Consider the following 17975-nt stretch of genomic DNA (forward strand, 5'->3'; position numbering starts at 1 on the left):
TTGAGTGAATTTCAGTTGCAAATGACCATGATTAGGTGAAGTCAGTGTCCATGTAAGGTGAGATGTCGATGTTGATACTATTGACAGATCCGCAGATGTCTTACAGCAAGTGCTTGTCCTTACCACTTTCAGGCAGCTGCTGACGCCGGTCACATCTAAACCTACTTTTAAGTGACACTCGTCATTTTAATCGGCCTTTCTAATTACATGTAAAATAGGCTTTATACGCGCTTCTTTACTATCATATTTTGTCTGTGCTATTACATTCTTTTATACTAATGATGTGGTTACAAAACACTGTATGTCAAGGAGCAGGGTATAAATTCCACATGACACCAAAGAATGTGTATTTCAAATATATAAGCTCAATTTGCCGCTGGCAGCAACCATTTGCCAGCAATGAAGCGTTTGGTGTGTGAGGCGCACAGCTTGTGATTGATCTGCACAATGATATGCTCTGTGGGGTTGTGTAGAAATCGGGATTGTGCAGTAATGCTTGTGTACACAATGCCATATGTATGCTAATGTGCCTCCCCATACCAACTGTGTACATAGGGTTTTGTATAAGTATAAAACAAGAGATGGTACAAGGCAGATGAACCACATATAAACAACAGGGGGTTTGGGAGGCGTTATCTCCTTACTATGCCAGGTAAATGAACATATATTGATTTTTTCTCCAATAGGAATTATTTACTAAGCACCCTGCAATCTGTTTAGAAGTCAGTGACCAATTGGAAAAATAGTATGAGCAATAATCTCCATATACTTAAAATTGATCATCTATTTTATGGTTACTAAACCGGCTATTCTGTATGTATGTGCCTTCCCAACGAATAAGATATAATAAGTGTTTAATATTCAAGGAGCACCGTACATTATAATGAGATTCATAATATTACCTGTCTATGCCATAAATGCACTTTGTGAAAAATAAAAAAAAAAGCAGAATCATCAACAAGTGGTAAAGGGCAGCAAATGGAAGAGCTATTATTACAGATTAATCTCACTTTGTAATGACTTTTATTTTAAATTAAGCAATGTAGCACATAGTAACTCTGCCTAGGATTCTAACCTTCCATTGATAATAAGTATGCAGAAGTCTGGAAATAAATTACTGATCAGTGAGCTGTTGAAGAATGCAGACGTGAACTGCAGCTGAGATGAAAGAGAACCGGAGACGGGGCGAGAAGGAACTTGTAAAGCGTTTTATACAGAAACCTACAAGTTCAAATATCTTTTATACTAAGCATTGCAAATAAAAAAACAATGCAAAGAGGTTTTTAGTAATTGGAAGGAATGTTTTTAAGAAACCATCATTTCAAAAAGATGATTACGCTTTACGATCATCAATTCAATATAAATATAAATGTTTTTAACATGAAATGTGGTGAATTATCAGGGAACATTAAATTAAAATTGAGGTGCAAAGATAATTGGGCAGATAAGGTGGGTGGGTGGGAGAGAGAAGAAGAAGAAGAGAGAGAGAGATAGACAGAGAGAGAGAGAGAGAGATGTAACATTATACAGGTTGAGTATCCCGTATCCGAATATCCGTTATCCGAATTATTCCAAAAACCATACATTCCAGAAAGTGAAAAAAATTTTTTTTTTTTGCTAAAAACTCACTGGGGACATTTGTAACAGCACTACTGGTGACATGATATGTAACTAGCACTATATATGTACAAGAAACTGATTGCTTGGCCTTCAAATTCAATATCTGAGATAGTACACAAATTTTGTTTCATGTTTTGAAACCTTGTTTTTTGAACAAATAAAATATATTTGTGTGCATTTCATGTGGTAATAAAATATATATGTGTGTATTTTATGTGTTTATACAGCATAAATGCAAGATATTTCAAAATACATCATTTAAATATTAAAAATATTCCGAAATACGGAATAATCCGCTATCCAAAATTCTCCTGGTCCCGAGCATTTTGGATACGGGATACTCAACCTCTATATGATTGCCAACTGTCAGGCTTTGTTGGTTTTAAGTGAATAAAAGCGAAGGCCATTAAAATAAATTACAGATTTTAAATCAACTTCTACTGAATAGCACGTTATGCAAGTAGTGACATTTATTCATGAGACATTGTTCCTTCTCCCTGGGATAAGGGCAAAGGGCTTGACTATACTAGTGAGGAGAGGGTGGGAAAAGTAGTTTGGACGGGGACAGAATGATAGAGGTGTACCCACCATACATTGGGTCATTACTGTCTAGATTCGGGGTCCTGCTATTTACAAATCAATGCAATGCTATTAAACTGTAAGCACTGGAAACCTGTAGACATAAATGACCTGCAGGATTGCTTTACATACAGGATTGCTTTACTACATATGTGCAAATGCTCAAGGAAATTTTAACACAACTGCTTTGTGAATCCAGATGGGTCTTTCATATTGTAAGAGTAAGACCTAGAGTAACTAAATACATTTAGGGGTAAATTTACTAAAACCCAGTAACCAGATTCTAGCTACCATTTCTCAATTGCATCCTGGAAAATGATAGACAAGATCTTATTGTTGCTACGGGCAACTTCCCCATACTAAGCTCTATATATTTGTACAGAACCCACAAACCAATTCCTAGTATACGGCTCAGTAAATCTACTAATATGATGCTGAACTGCGTGAAATAACAAATGTACTGACATTTCACCAAACTCATTAAAGAGACGACCAACAATTACCAATTTGTTTTGAGTTCACTGGTTTTTATTTGCCTTTAATTTATATCACACACTTATGTGATCTAAGAAGTTAGAAATGAATTCAGTAATCATATGAAGTCGGTGGAGTATCTTAGCAACTGTTTTATTTTATAATTAATTCACCCAAACAGTCTTTCTCTCAATGCAATTCCATTTTTATTGCAGAACAGATAAACTAACCATGTCTATTAGTGATTGCAATAAATGTGTTTTGGTTTGCTTATTGATAGATGATTGATATTATGTTTTTATGGCCTTGCAAATCATAAACTGTGATTTCACATTATGGAAATAATGTGTGAGCCTGAGTGGTAGAGCAGGGACGATCAGTGGCTGAGTAAAGTCTAAATTATTTCCAAATGAGTTGTCTAACTCAATCATTTCATTACGATGGAGGTATTTATATATTCATCATCTGCACATGAAGATAGCTTCAGACTAGCCCCGTATCCTGAAGCTGAGATTCATGCACACAATGTTGGGCTCGTTCTGATTTAAAAGCAGACACCATCATGCTCAAAAGCCCCCTACAGTGTTGTACATATTAAACTATAGCTCTAAACCAGTGGCCCCTATCTATCTATCTATCTATCTATCGATCTATCTATCTATCGATCTATCTATCTATCGATCTATCTACTACAAGTAAGCTTAAGTTATAAATTACGGTCCCACAAAATTGCAAACAGAGCAAATTATTAAACATCAATTACAATGTATCACACTTCTAGAGATTTACATATTCTAAATAAAAAAACAACTTCTGCAGAAGCTATGTCATTCATTCCACAATGTTAGCAACGGGATGCGGTCATTTGGTCTACAGAATGATGGTGGCCAGTCATTAGGTCGACACCATTAGGTCGACATGGGTCTAGGTCGACATGGGAAAAGGTCGACATGGGAAAAGGTCGAAAGGTCATTAGTTCGACATGGGTTATTTCTCTGTTTTTCGAGCCGACATGTGCCGACAGGCAGTATTTCTTGCCCTACCATCCACTAGGGCGTGGTGGGAGAATAAAATAGTGTGCTGAGAGTAGCGAGGCACCGTGCCCGACGCATTGCGAGTGCAGCAAGCGATGCGCGGGGATGCGGTGCACTTCAAACTGTGTCCATGTCAACTGTGTTGACATTCAGGTAAAAAAAACAGTGAAAAACCCCATGTCGATCTTTTGACTGTCGATTTAGACATTGTCTAACTTATGACCCGTCGAACTAACGACCTGTCGAACTAATGACCATTTGCCCTATAACCATGTCGAACTAGACTCATGTCGACCTTTTCCCATGTCGACCTAATGACTGTCGACCATCATGCTGTAGACCAAATGATCCCAACCCATTAGCAACACATAGAGATGATGATATAAATACAGTATCTGCACATATTCAATAATGACAGGCAAGGTGAGAGAAACGTGTAATAGCTCACATGGGGGCAGATGTATTAAGCCTGGGGAAGAGATAAAGTGGAGATAAAGTGAAAGGAGATAAAGCACCAGCCAATCAACTCCAAACTGTCATATTCAAACACAGTTCATTGGCTGCTGCTTTTTCTCCTTTTACATTATCTCCACTTTATCTCCATTTCGTCTTTTCTTCAGGCTTAATACATCTGCCCCATGGTTTGTAAAAAATTAATTAGCTTGAATATAGGGAAATAGTGGCAAATGTGGAATTGCTCAACATAGTCATATTAATTGTATGATATGACCTGTTACAACATGAAAATGGAAACAGACATAGGGTGGTATTCAATTGTTTTTCACCAGCATTTCAGCTCATTATCCCCGGGGGTGGTGAGCTAAAAGGAGCAAATGCATTTCTAAACCTGACCATAATGAGTGCGATATGCGCCAAAAAATGGATCAATTGAAAATCGCCCTACGATCTCCCGTGATTTTAGATGGGTGATAAGGTGCAATATAACAATTGAATATCACCCATAGACTATAAAAACCTTACAACTACAACTTACAAAGCCAAAAGGCCATTACTTGTTTAACCAAACAATATGAGCATGCAAAAAAATGCAGGTCACAGAAATGCTCTTTATAATCTCTTTATGACACAATATACTTTTTTTGCTATTGCAAACAGATATCAATGGAATTATTAGTTTAATAAAAATCTATCTATCTATCTATCTATCTATCTATCTATCTATCTATCTATCTTCTTGTCAAAAGACTAGAAGTGAATATTTACAAATAGGACATCTCTTTTATGACCAGAAAGTCCTACTGCACATGTGCGGCTGTCCAACTGCACAAGTGAAAACTGCAGTGGTGTGATGAAGCAGAGAATGCATCTTTGGGATCCCTCTCTGGGGATATATATGCCTCTTTCAGAAAATGGAATCTCTAGTTGGTGTTGCTTATCAGGGACAAGCTCTGGAGAGTTTCAGATTTTATGTTTTATTCTCTGTAGTTACCTATGTCTTTTCTATCTATCTATCTATCTATCTATCTATCTATCTATCTATCTATCTCTAACATAATGGGCCAAATGTGATAGGGTGTGAGAAACAGAAAGTGGGAGATATTGGGAGAGTTTTCCCTTTTTTTTTTTTTAAGCGGCAATCATTTACACTAAATAACCAGGTAAGAAAAATGGGGAAACTCCCAAAATCCTTCCCTTTCTGATTCTCTCACCCTATTACATTTGGTCCAAAGGGTCTGCCTTGAGGCACTGTAAAGCCATACAAATGTTGCAATCAGGCCTACATGTTTTTCATATCTATCTATCTATCTATCTATCTATCTATCTATCTATCTATCTATCTATCTATGCTTTTTTCTTATATTTATTTAGTTCTCTCTCTTTAGAGATTTAGTTTATACTGTTTTAATATCAACTGTCTGTCTATCTTCATTAATCTATTTATCATATATTTATATGTCTCCCCTCGCTATGCCACCGCTGTGATGCCAGCGCATTTGTACTAATATATGTGGCTGACATCGCAGTGCAGTGACGGAGGCCCCCGCGATACCTGTGATGTGGTTTGCGGGGGTCTCCATCACCTCCTGGGCTATGCGGCGTCCCTGGCGTGTCCTCCTCCCCCCTGCAGCCAGAAGGACATCCCCAGCTGTGACGCTGCTGGGGGAGGATGAGCAACACGAAGCACGAGGAGGGGGGTGCGGACACCAGGCAGCGATAGAAGCCCATAGGCTTCTATAGGGTATCCGACCCGCCAAAGATGGTGCAGACGGGCTTTGGTAAATTTGAAAATGCGGTACAACAGTGGTTTTACCACATTTTCGGCTTAATACATCCCGCCCACACACTCTCTCATTATCATATTATGGACCTTATTGTAATCTAGTACACACACAGCGCTGCATGTGGATTTAATGCCGCCCGACGCTCGTACAGCCTAATGCCCCCCACCCCCTCGCCCGGCAAGTTCCCTGCAAAGCTGCAAATGGATGTTTTGCATAAACATCCATTCGCAGCCTTGGGTGCGGGGGACAAATCATTAGATGGTTACCGTCTTAGCTTTGCATATTCCCTGTACGGGAACAGGACGGGCAGCTGACATCCGATGTCAGCCGCGTCACTGCCTAATTTCCATGGGAACGCTCAGCGTTTTCATGGGAACACCCATGAAACGCTCTGCGTTCCAATGGGCATGTGCCCTAGCCGCCTCCCCATACCCCCGTCCCGCACTGGTGGGTGCAATTAATATGGCAAACTAGCAGACCCGCTCGTACCCAGCTTATGCACAAGCATAGAACTGCGTATTACAGAATAAGGCCATATGTGTGTATCTCACTATGGGCAGAATATACTAAAGAGTATATACTAAAGAGATTCAAACTCAGAACACTGTTATTTTCACTGTTATTTTCACATTTCTTATACAGTATATGGATAAATGTAATTGGCAGCAACTGTTACTTATTGCATTCAGCCATTTCAATCAGACCTGTTGCTACAGGTGTATAAAATAAAGCACCACATCCCTGCAGTCTACATTTGCAAACATTTGTGATACAAAATGGTTCATTCTGAAGAGCTCAGAGAATTCAAGCGTGGTACTGTCATAGGGAGCCATCTATGCTATTAGACAGAAACTCCATGGTCAATTGTAAGTGATATTATTAGAAAGTGGAAGCATTTAGGAACAGCAGCAACTCAGCCACGAAGCGGAAGATCACATACAATCAAAGAGCAAGGTGAATGGTGCGTAAAAGTCACCAGTGCTCTACTGATTCCATAGTTGAAGAGTTTTAAAATGCCACTGGCATTAATGGAAGCACACAAACTGTGTGGTGGGAGATTATTGGAATGGGAATCCATTGCCAAGCAACTGCATGCAAGCCTCACATCACCAACTCCAATGCCAAGTGTAAGATGGAGTGATGTACAGCACACAGACACTGTATGTTCGAGCTGTGGAGTGATGAATGATGCTTCTCTGTTTGAGTCTGGGTTTGATGGATGGGGAATGCTATCAGTCTGACTACATTATGCTAACTGTGACGTTTGTGGAGGAATAATGGTATGGGGCTAATTCAGGGTTTAGATGAGGCTCCTCGTCTCCAGTGAAGGGCAATCTTAAAGATTTAGCACACCAAGACATTGGACAATGCTATGCTTCCAACTTTGTGGCAAAAGCCTGGGGAAGGCACTTTTCTAATCAAACGTGATTGTGCCCCAGTGCACAAACCAAGGACTATACAGACAAGTTTTGGTGTGGAATAACTTGACTGGCCCTCACAGGGCCCTGACCCCATTGAGCACCTTTGGAATGAACTGGAGCAGAGGGGTGAGCCAGGGCTTCGCATCCAAAATAAGTGCCTGACCTCATTTATTCCTTGACCTCATCAATGCAGAATGAATGGGTACAAATTACCACAGAAACACTCCAAAATCTTATGAAAAGCCTCCCAAGAAGAGTGACAGCTGTTATAGATGCAAAAGGGGATCAACTACATATTAAAATTAGTGGTGGGCAAAGATTACAAGTTTTAATAGCTATTAATTGCATAAAATTTTTGTGATGAACTGCGATTCATCGCATTATTAGGCATATAAGTACCGCTTACCTACAATCTCGTTGCCAGGGGTTCCATGCTCGTTGCCAGGGGGGATTATATGCTTATTGCCAAGCAGGGATTGCATGCTGTTGTCACATGGGGGTCCAAGCTCATTGCCAGGGGGGATTACATGCTTGTTGCCAAGGGGGATTACATGCTCTTTCCATAGGGGTTCCATGCTTGTTGCCAGGGGGAATACATGCTTGCTGCCATATGGGATTAAATGCTCATTGCCAGGGGGGGAATACATGCTTGCTGCCATAGGTGTTAACTGCTCATTGCCAGTGAGGAATACATGCTTGCTGCCATAGGGGGTTAAATGCTCATTGCCCAGGGGGAGATGTTATTGCAAAATGGAAGCCCTATGGGCTGATCATCACACACTTCCTGAAAGAAATTAAATCCTATCCTGTACAGCATCCCCTGTAGCACATGCTTCATACAGCACATATGTAGAAAGACTCCCAGATCATAAGCCAGGAAGCCAAATCATCACAAAGGCCAGCTCTTTTCAGTTTTACACAATTTTTGGTAAATAATGGCATACGGTAATTAATTCTGATATGTACACAATAATGTATCATATTTTTATCTCTACTATTTCCTATATATTTCCTTATTCTTTCTTTCTTTCTTTCTATCTATTTGGCATATCAGAATCCAAATTTTAAGTGCAAAGGTAATAATTATTTTATGCCTAAATTTACACATTTTCACTGAAAATTAGTAGGGACACATACTAGAAAAAGAACCCATCAGATTGAAGAGTGATAGCATAAATTCAGGTTTCAGCATCTGTGTGCTTACTATGCAAGTGTGTCCACTGGTCAGCACTTGTGTCAGAGGGAGGTTAAGGTACAGTAGCACTTTGCAAACCAGTCAGTAAGCAGCCCCTATAGAAAACTAGGGGGCTGGTGTGTTGTCGGAAATGGAAGGACCACAGCAATATTAGACATATCTGATTGTGGTCCTCAATGGTACATCTTTGGGAACTTTAATATTTGCAAATACTCCCATTAAAAATCTATTTTTGGGAGATATCCCTAAAATATTGTATCTATCTTTCTACTTCCATTTATCTCTCTCATTAAATGCCATGGCAACCGCAATTCGACCCTTCACCGGCAATTGAATTCCCCCCTATCTCTTTATCTATCTCTATGCCAATCTACCTATCTATATATCTAATGTCCCCTCAATCATTTTTAAATGAGCATTCTTCTAAATTATTTTTTTGGTAATTACATATTTCAATTATCTATCTATCTATATCTATCAGCTTTTCATGTATCTTATTTTTTATCTCTATCTGTGATCTAATAAACACAAACACAGAAATATTGTTATTTATTAATGAATGGTAAGCATCTGTATAGAACAGAGTAATATAATACCACTCCATCCTCTATAAATTAACATTTTCATAATTTTTTTAATAAATCTGTCTAGAGGGTGAATGGTATCTGTTTGGAAGCTATAAAATGACTAAAAAACACATGACTAAAAAACATTTATATCCAACGTTCGTGAGATGCTTGATCCGTAGTACCAGTGCTTTCGGTACTTATGTAATATCTGGGCTCCCGTTTTTCTTATGAGACCCCGTCCCCTCGCGGGGCTCGCTGCGCTCGCCACGCTTCGGGCACGGTGGCTCGCTGCGCTCGCCACACTATATAAAATCAACTCCATGCGTAGTTGGATAGTAGGGGTATGAAAAAATAGGGTGCATTTAACATGGGAGCCCAGATAATACATAAGTACCGTGCTTTCTTCTACTTCACTTATAACCAAATTAGTATTTTATATTTTTAAAGCATTTATCTACTGTTCAAAATATTAATATTTAAGTATGGAATATGTGTATCCATTTCTACTACCTATAAAATATACTTAAGTATGGAATATGTGTATCCATTTCTACTACCTGTAAAACTACTTGTTGCGTATTATGGCATGTGGGAACCAATCTACTTTAATTCCATTTTTTTTTAATTATTCAAACACATTTATTTTCTGTGTATTGTTGATCTGCCTAACAGATGCCAATTACATATTCTGTGCTCCTTAATTACAAAGTATTTGCTGGTAAACTAACCTTTTTTTTTTTTTTTTTTAAATAATAAAAAAAAGCTTTACTGTGTTAACAGATTAAAAAAAAAATAGAAAAAAAATAACAAAGTGCGACTACTGTCTGCAGCTAAGCCCCATTGAAACGTTTACATTAATAACGTGCTTTATAATGAAATAGGTCGAGACAGATCTCTTTAAGTCAAGACAACAATAAATCAGGGCCCCACATATAGGAAAATAAAGGATTCTCTGTGCTGAATGTAAACTTCTGGCAAGCCTTAGTTAGTGTGCGGGTTCTCAGACATTAAATAGACGCTCTGTTCATTTTAGCATGAAGTCCCACAAGGAGCAGCCACCTCCAGGGATTCTTGGCTTTCCTGAACTCTCATTAGGCCTGCATATTAATGACTTGTAAAAATAGAAGGGGGCCTGGAGTATAGTCTTTTCTATTGAAAGGATTTCCCATCGCAGGAGTACACATACAATGCAAACTGCACACAAGGCAAAGGCCAAAACAGAAGCTCTCATATATCCAGCAACGTCTGTTGCATAAAGTCTGCCTAGTGCCTGCTACTAGCCAGGAGTAACAGTATGAATATCATTGCACTCAGTGGAAGAGAATGATAGCAGGGTGACAGCTGGAGTGCATTTCTATAGACACTGGCCTCAATTATAGGACATATTAAAGATCATGGGAGTGGCTCCAACAAGTCAAAATCCTTATTGGGACGCATGTATTAGCAAAGAACATAAAAGTAGTATGGAATATTTGCTTACACGAGAGTATCTAAGTATTTGTTGCTGCTCCAGCTGAATACATTATTTGCATATTAATTAACGTAAAAATATAGATATTTGTAGCACACTATATTGATACCAAAATTGATAGAATTGATAGATAGATAGATAGATAGATAGATAGATAGATAGATAGATAGATAGATAGATAGATAGATAGATAGATAGATAGGTAGATAGGTAGATAGATAAATAGGTAGATAGGTAGATAGATCTCTATTTTTGATATACATGTGTGTGGGTATATTTGCTATAGATAAAACTGTAATAAGTGTGTGTGTGTGTGTGTGTGTGTGTGTGTGTGTGTGTGTGTGTGTGTGTGTGTGTGTGTGTGTGTGTGTATTATGATATGGCTTTAAAATATTTCTGTTCTTTGTGAGGTCACAAAAATTATGATTGGAGGAGATGGATGACCACTTAGTAAAAGACTTCAGACAAACCTTTTTTACACCGTTTATCATAGTGTCAGATAATGATATACTAGAGGCCGGACAATGTTATACAATTCTTTCTTTTTTTTTCCTGCTATTTTTGATCATTTATATATCATATGTGTCACATACAGAACTGGGCAAATGTGCATACAACTGGGAGCTGATAAACTTGAATTGGCATATACTATGCTTACGGAATAAAGTATATTGGGATTGCAGCTCACGCCAATAAGGGGATAAGGAACCAATGCTTGATTCGTCCTCTTATCAGACTTACCAGAGGATTGACCTCGATTAGTGGCGTCATGATCACTGTCTCCTTGCTCACTGTCTCCGTGCCCACTATCCTTAGAGCTTACTATGTCTGCTTCCTGGAATGCAGAACTGCAAACACAAACAGCACAGTATTGAAGAGAAATAGCAAATCAAATATTCTTCTGCCATCTTATGGACACAGGGGGAGCTGCATTAAATAATTGTACTACAGTATGTGACTGATAGAAGTACTGCCTATCCCTTCAACTGACTACAGAAAATCCCACAGACAGCAAGTCAGGCAAGGGCAAAACATGGGCAAACCTGTTACATTTTACATATTGCAACTAGCATTTTGCATACTGATGAATCTACATTCTAAAATACAAAAACTATTAAATGCAATGTGCAATGACATACACATGTAACTGTAATGTGCAACAATATACAGAATTATTTCATGTTCCAGAGTTAGACATTTCTACTGGGTCACAGTGAGTGAATAAGCCTGTTGGCATTGGGGATGCTCCTAGTTTGGGAATGAGTCACAGGATTTTTGATGGAGTCTTTGTTATTATCCACAATAATGTCCACTGTACAAAATAACACAAATGAAAGAGGAGACGCCCAAACACATTTCGTACCTGTTTACCCGTCGTGGTCTGTCAACTAGATAACTGAGTTCTGTGCGTTGGTGTTTATTCTAAAAAATAAATGAGACACAATTTGACTCTAAATGTCACTACAAGCAATATGAAACAGCTCAGAGCTACTGGGCTGATTGATTAAAAGTGTATACAGAGATGTCTAGGCCTCCAGCTGTTGGAGCATATAAAAAACTGAGATCGCTTCTTATTCAGCGGAATATGTTCAATTGGAGAAAATATACAAACATAAGAGGGCAGTCATCCCCTCCCTCCCCAGACACTGGCGTGATGGCATTTTTTGAACCCAAGAAAAACACATGCACTTAGTACTGTGCTCACCAAATGGGTGGGTTTACAAGCAGACATACTGTACAATCTCCATATACCAATACCAATGGTTGCAAAGGGATGAAAGGATGCCAGATACAGTATAAAAAGGCAGGTTATTTACTGATTGGATCCATGTAGCCTACATTTAAAATGGCTGCAGAACTAATTTCATTTAAACGCATATATTCAGTTTGTACATTTCCTGAGCATCACACACACCACACACATACAATATAAAACCAGCAGATTCTACTGACAAATTAATATTTTCAATAGACTATACACTATACATGCTCATTGAAGAACGGATTTCAGACCATATGCAATAAATCAAATGACAGATTATTCTGTGAACAGTGACAATTTAAGGCGTCCCTGCGCAGACAAAAATCCCCCTAATATTTCAGTGCCAGACTGGGTTCATTCACATTCAGGCAGAGTGAGCTGCAAGCTGCAACAGTTTTCTATGGGAATTCTAATGGCAGCTCTTTATGGAACAGCAAAATAGTGCACAACACCAAGCTCTGTGTGTTCTTATACCAAGACTGAACGGTTATTACCAATATATTATTTACCAAAATGTATTATACTAAATGCATTGATTTTCTTGTTACACATATTACACAGCATGCATTTGGCATTTCAGGACTTTGACAATAAATCAATACAGCAGAAACCAAAACAGAGGTGCAGAATGAGTATGTGATAGATAGATACACACACACCACACAGTATATATATGAATTATAGGTAGATAGCTAGAAGTGTATATATTATAGATTTCTAACAGGGAATAAATGAGTGTAAATCAGAGATAGTGGATTTCCTCTGAGCCTGGAAAGGGATTTGCAGATAAGCGATCACTAACATCTGGTTACAAGGGAAAAGTTATTTAAAACGTTAACCGAGCTTAGTGGGGAATGGATGAGTGCAGCAGCAGCAGCAGCGGCAGCAGTGGTGGCAGCAGAGGCAGTAGCGCTGTACGTGACATGAATAGACAAGTGCTATATATAGAGTTCAGTCTTACCTCGCCGGACAAGATGCTGCCATTGGAGATGATGTCAGGCTGCTGGTCCGCATAGCCGGTCACTATAGCCCCGCAGGGGTTGTGCTCGGTGTCGGTGCTCCTCGATGGGCTGCAGGGCTTGAGGAACATGAGGTCGGTCTTGGCAGACTCTGGCGTCAGGCAGACCTGGTAGCAGTAGTTGTTCTGGTTGTGGTGGTGGGAGCCGAAGCTGCCGGACTCCTCCACGGGCACCTGGGTGGCGCCGGGCACGTTGGAGCTCTGCACCAGCATGATGTCCGACTTGCTGAGCTTCTTCTTGCGGGCTCTGCCCTGGCGGCTGCAGCAGCAGGAGGGGGGGCAGCAGCACAGGCAGCAGTCCCCGGCCAGGCAGCTGTAGATGTTCAACTTCTTCTCCTTCTGGCAGCGGACGGCCAGCACGATCATGGCCAGCAGGAAGATGAAGGAGACGGAGCCCAGGGCGATGATGAGGATGAGGGTGAGGTCGAGCGCGGTGTCTGTGGAGCGGCTGCTGGGCCGCTGCTCTCCCCCCTGCCGCTCCACGGAGCTGTCCACGATCTGCACCTGGATGAGGGCGGTGGAGGAGAGCGGCGGCTGTCCATGGTCCCGAACCTCCACCACCAGGTCGAACGGCCGCTGCGGGTCCCGCTTGCTGGTGATCTTGCGGGACGTCCGCAACTCGCCCGTCCGCCAGTCCATGCGGAAGAGGCTCATGTCGTTCCCCCGCAGGATGCTGTAGGTCAGCCGGGCGTTCTCCCCCTCGTCCGAGTCCACGGCCACCACCCGGGCGAAGAGGTAGCCGGGCTCGGCCGTGCGGGGCAGCAGCTCCCGGGCCGTCCCGTTGCTGCCCTGCGGGGGGGACACGATGGAGGGCGCGTTGTCGTTCTGGTCCAGGATGAGCACGGTGACCGTGGCGTTGCCGGCCAGCGGCGGGGACCCCGCGTCCCGGGCCTCCACCATGAACGTGAACTCCTTGAGCTGCTCGTAGTCGAAGGTGCGCAGGGCGTACAGGTAGCCGTTGTCCGAGTTGATGGAGACGTAGGTGGAGACGGACATGCCCTGGATGTCGCACTCCAGGATGTGGTAGGTGAGCTGGGCGTTCTCCTCCTGGTCCCGGTCGCCGGCGCTCACCGCCGCGATGTACGCCCCGGGCACGTTGTTCTCGGTCACCTGCACGGTGTACAGCGCCTGCGAGAAGCGGGGGGAGTTGTCGTTGACGTCCGCCACCTGCACCTGGATGGACTTGCTGGAGCTGAGGGGCGGCGAGCCGCGGTCCCGGGCCAGCACGGTCACCGTGTAGGCGCCCGCCAGCTCCCGGTCCAGAGCGCCGTCGGTGACGATGGTGTAGTAGTTCTTGTAGGAAAGCTTGAGGCGGAAGGGCACGTCCCCCAGGATCTCGCAGTGCACCTGCCCGTTCTCCTCCGAGTCCCGGTCGGTGACGCTGAACAGGGCGACCACGGTGCCCGGCGGGGCGGCCTCGCTCACCGCCTCCTTCACGGTGCTGAAGCTGATCTCGGGCGCGTTGTCGTTGAGGTCCAGCAGCCGCAGCAGCACCTTGCAGTGGGCGGGCACGGCGTTCGGCCCCAGGTCCTTGGCTTGCACGTACACCTGGTAGCTGCTGCTCTCCTCGTAGTCCAGCTCGCCGCTCACCTCCATGCGCCCGGTGCGGGGCTCGATGCTGAAGATCTCCCGCACCCGCGGCGAGTTGTGGCTGCTGAACGAGTACACCACCTCGCCGTTCTGGCCCTCGTCCAGGTCGCTGGCGTTCAGCTGGATGACCAGGGTGCCCGGGGGCGAGTTCTCCGGCAGGGTGACGGTGTACACCGGCTGCTCGAACACGGGCACGTTGTCGTTGGAGTCCAGCACCTTGATGGTGAGCAGCGCCGTGCCCGTCCGCTGGGGGGTGCCCCCGTCCATGGCGGTCAGCACGTACCTGTGCAGCGCCTGCTGCTCCCGGTCCAGCTGCTTGCGCAGCACCAGCTCCGCGATCTTGTTGCCGTCCCCCTGGGTCTGCACGTCCAGCGCGAAGAAGCTGTTGGTGGTCATCTCGTAGGTGCGGAGCGAGTTGTTGCCCACGTCTGGGTCGTAGGCGCTCTCCAGCGGGAAGCGGGTGCCCGGGGTGGCGCTCTCGGAGATCTCCACCTGGATGTCCGACTCCGGGAACACCGGCGGGTTGTCGTTGATGTCCAGCACCTCGATCTCCACTCGGAAGAACTCCAGCGGGTTCTCCAGGAAGACCTCCAGGTGCAGCAGGCAGGAGGGGCTCTGCTTGCACACCAGCTCCCGGTCGATCTTCTCCCGGACGTACAGCACGCCGTTCTCCAGGTTCAGCTCCAGGTAAGGGCTCCGCGAGTTGGGGGCGCTCTGGAAGCGGCGGCTGGAGAGTTTTGTAATGTCCAAGCCCAGGTCCTCGGCGATATTCCCCACGAAGGTGCCATGGTCCCTCTCCTCCTGCACCTTGTAGGAGAGCTGGGAGAGCACACCGTCCACCATGCACGCCAGCACCAAGAACACAATCATCTCCAGGGTAGAGCTGCGGTGGGGTCACCGGGTGATAGGGACGCGGCGGGCTGTCGGGTGTGAGAAGCAGGGAGAGTGGCCCTGTGTCATCCCCTCCGCACAGGTCACTGGCTCACACTGTGCAGCAGGATGGAGCCCTCATCAGCATTGCCGTGCAGTCACCATCAGTACAATCCCTTATTATTAGTATCCCTGTATCCTCCGCCGGCGATAAATCCCAAGCAGCCAGTCCCGGGTCAGTGCACCACACAGATAGTCCTGTCCCCGCCACTCCGGCTGTCACAGCCGCCGCCGCTGCACATGGTCCCCCCACTGCTCTAGGTGCACAGGTACATTATTGATAAGCATCCAGGCTACAGTTCCGTTCTCACAGCCTGCTCAGTGCAGGGACCAGTAATGATGAATAGCAGTCTCCTCTGTGCAGGGACCAGTAATGATAAATAGCAGTCTCTTCTGTCACTTATATGTGTGTCTGGGAGCTGTCACTTTATTACTGCTAGTGTCCCAATGTCACAGGCTCCACAGTGGTGGTGCTGGTGGTGATCCTCCTCCTCCTGCTGCTTCCCAGGGATGTGACTTATATGCTGTGTACAGTAATGATGTAGCAGCAGCAGGTACTGAGCTCTGCCCGCTCCCGTGCTCTCCGCTGGCGGTGCTGGCAGTGTCTGAGCGCCCGGCTAACAGCTTAGCTGTTTTTGCGCAGCGCACTCCTCCTGCCAGCCAATAGGAGGTTCGGAAGTTGTAGGGGGGCGGTGCCTGGCTGGGACGTCAGTCAATTAGCGGAGAGGCGTCACTGGCAGAAAGGAGATACAGAGGTAGTGTGAGCGGGGAAAGGCAGCACCTCGCACTCTTCTAGCCGGTGTCTGTGTGACTGTGCCTCCGGGGTATAACATTAAGATTGCGATGCATAATTAGCACAGGGAGTTCTGCCATCTATCTATCTATCTATCTATCTATCTATCTATCTATCTATCTATCTATCTATCTATCTATCTATCATCTTCTATCTTTACCACTCTATCTAATATCTCTCTGATCTATCATATCTGTCCATCTATCTACCCAAATATCTCTATATCTCTCTACAGATAGATATACATGTGCTATAACTCACATAAAGCTCACTGACATCTAGATAACACTTTATCAGCATGATGCTGGGGGGTATATGTGCTGTGGATGGCAGAGCAATTGAAGTTCACAGCCCTCATCTGCCATGGAGTGGTGATCTCTTTGCAGAAGGTGAGTTGGGAGGGGGGCAGGCAGGGCTGTCAGTGCCCTGCATACAATCAGGCGGTAGCTGTGACCTCAGACGCTGCTGTCTGCTAATGTAGCACAAGGATGGAGGGAGGAGGGCTGCCATCCAGGAAGGAGGATGAAGTTGCTGCTGAGTATTCTCCATGTCTGGCTGTTGCAGAGGGAGATGGGATGTGCAGGGCTGGCATCTTACAGAGCACTGCATATAATCTACATTCAGCCTGAGTACAGCAGGAGGAGGGTGAGATACAGAGGAAAGTTAGTCTGCCTCATATACAGCAAGACTCCTGTCTATAAACTGTCCTCGGTTGTAAAGGGGTTAATTCTGCATCGTGATCACACAATCATGTGTATGTGATTAGTGAGGATCTGTTGCTGTTGTCGTGTAAATATTGTATATTTACTATATATAGTATATACTATATATAAATATGTTGGACACTTTATTTTATGTTATTTTTTTAATTTATACTTCATTTTAATATGTCAGCAGCATCTCTGTGCTGATTTAACCGCTGCAGATCTTAGGAAACACCATCAGGGCGACTGTGGGCTCTTGTTGGAGACACCATGGAGACACTACACAGAGCACATTAAAAGGTGCAACACTTGTTGTTATCAGCAGTCCCTGAGGGCATTGCATAAATAGTCATTGCCTTAAGGACTGGAACTCAGATGTGTAATAATGAGAGGGCAACCCCAGCAGAGGATCAACAACCTTAATTCCCAGGGAACGTCCCTGACACCAGTTGCTACATAGGAGAACCCCGGCTGGAGAATATTGCGTGAAATAGTGGTTCCTCAGTGGAAGTGGAGCCTGTGACGAGACACTGCTTGCTTTTTATAGTGTACAGTACCTGCTGGCATGGCAT

The 17975-nt window shown here is 43.7% G+C and overlaps 1 protein-coding gene across 6 annotated transcripts in view; it reads right to left on the reverse strand.

The window, feature by feature from the left end:
- PCDH10 (protocadherin 10) overlaps positions 1-16533 on the reverse strand; it is a 74400-nt gene extending 57867 nt beyond the window's left edge. For 3 of the 6 annotated variants that reach the window (XR_014470442.1, XR_014470443.1, XM_083173799.1), the window contains exons 1-3: positions 13330-16532; positions 11970-12028; positions 11348-11454 (exon numbers count right to left, since the gene is read on the reverse strand). Coding sequence is in view for 3 of the 6 variants with exons in the window: in XM_083173799.1 (XP_083029925.1) it covers positions 11348-11454; positions 11970-12028; positions 13330-15846 (2683 nt within the window). In the remaining 3 variants the exon portion in view is untranslated. Of the gene's footprint in view, positions 1-11347; positions 11455-11969; positions 12029-13329 lie in introns of all 6 variants that reach the window. The other 3 variants (XR_014470444.1, XM_083173787.1, XM_083173809.1) reach the window with 2 other exon arrangements.
- Between the last annotated feature and the right edge of the window lie 1442 nt (positions 16534-17975).

The sequence above is a fragment of the Crinia signifera genome, chromosome 1 (assembly GCF_055691185.1).
Source record: "Crinia signifera chromosome 1, ASM5569118v1, whole genome shotgun sequence".
NCBI classification, from domain to species: Eukaryota; Metazoa; Chordata; class Amphibia; order Anura; family Myobatrachidae; genus Crinia; species Crinia signifera.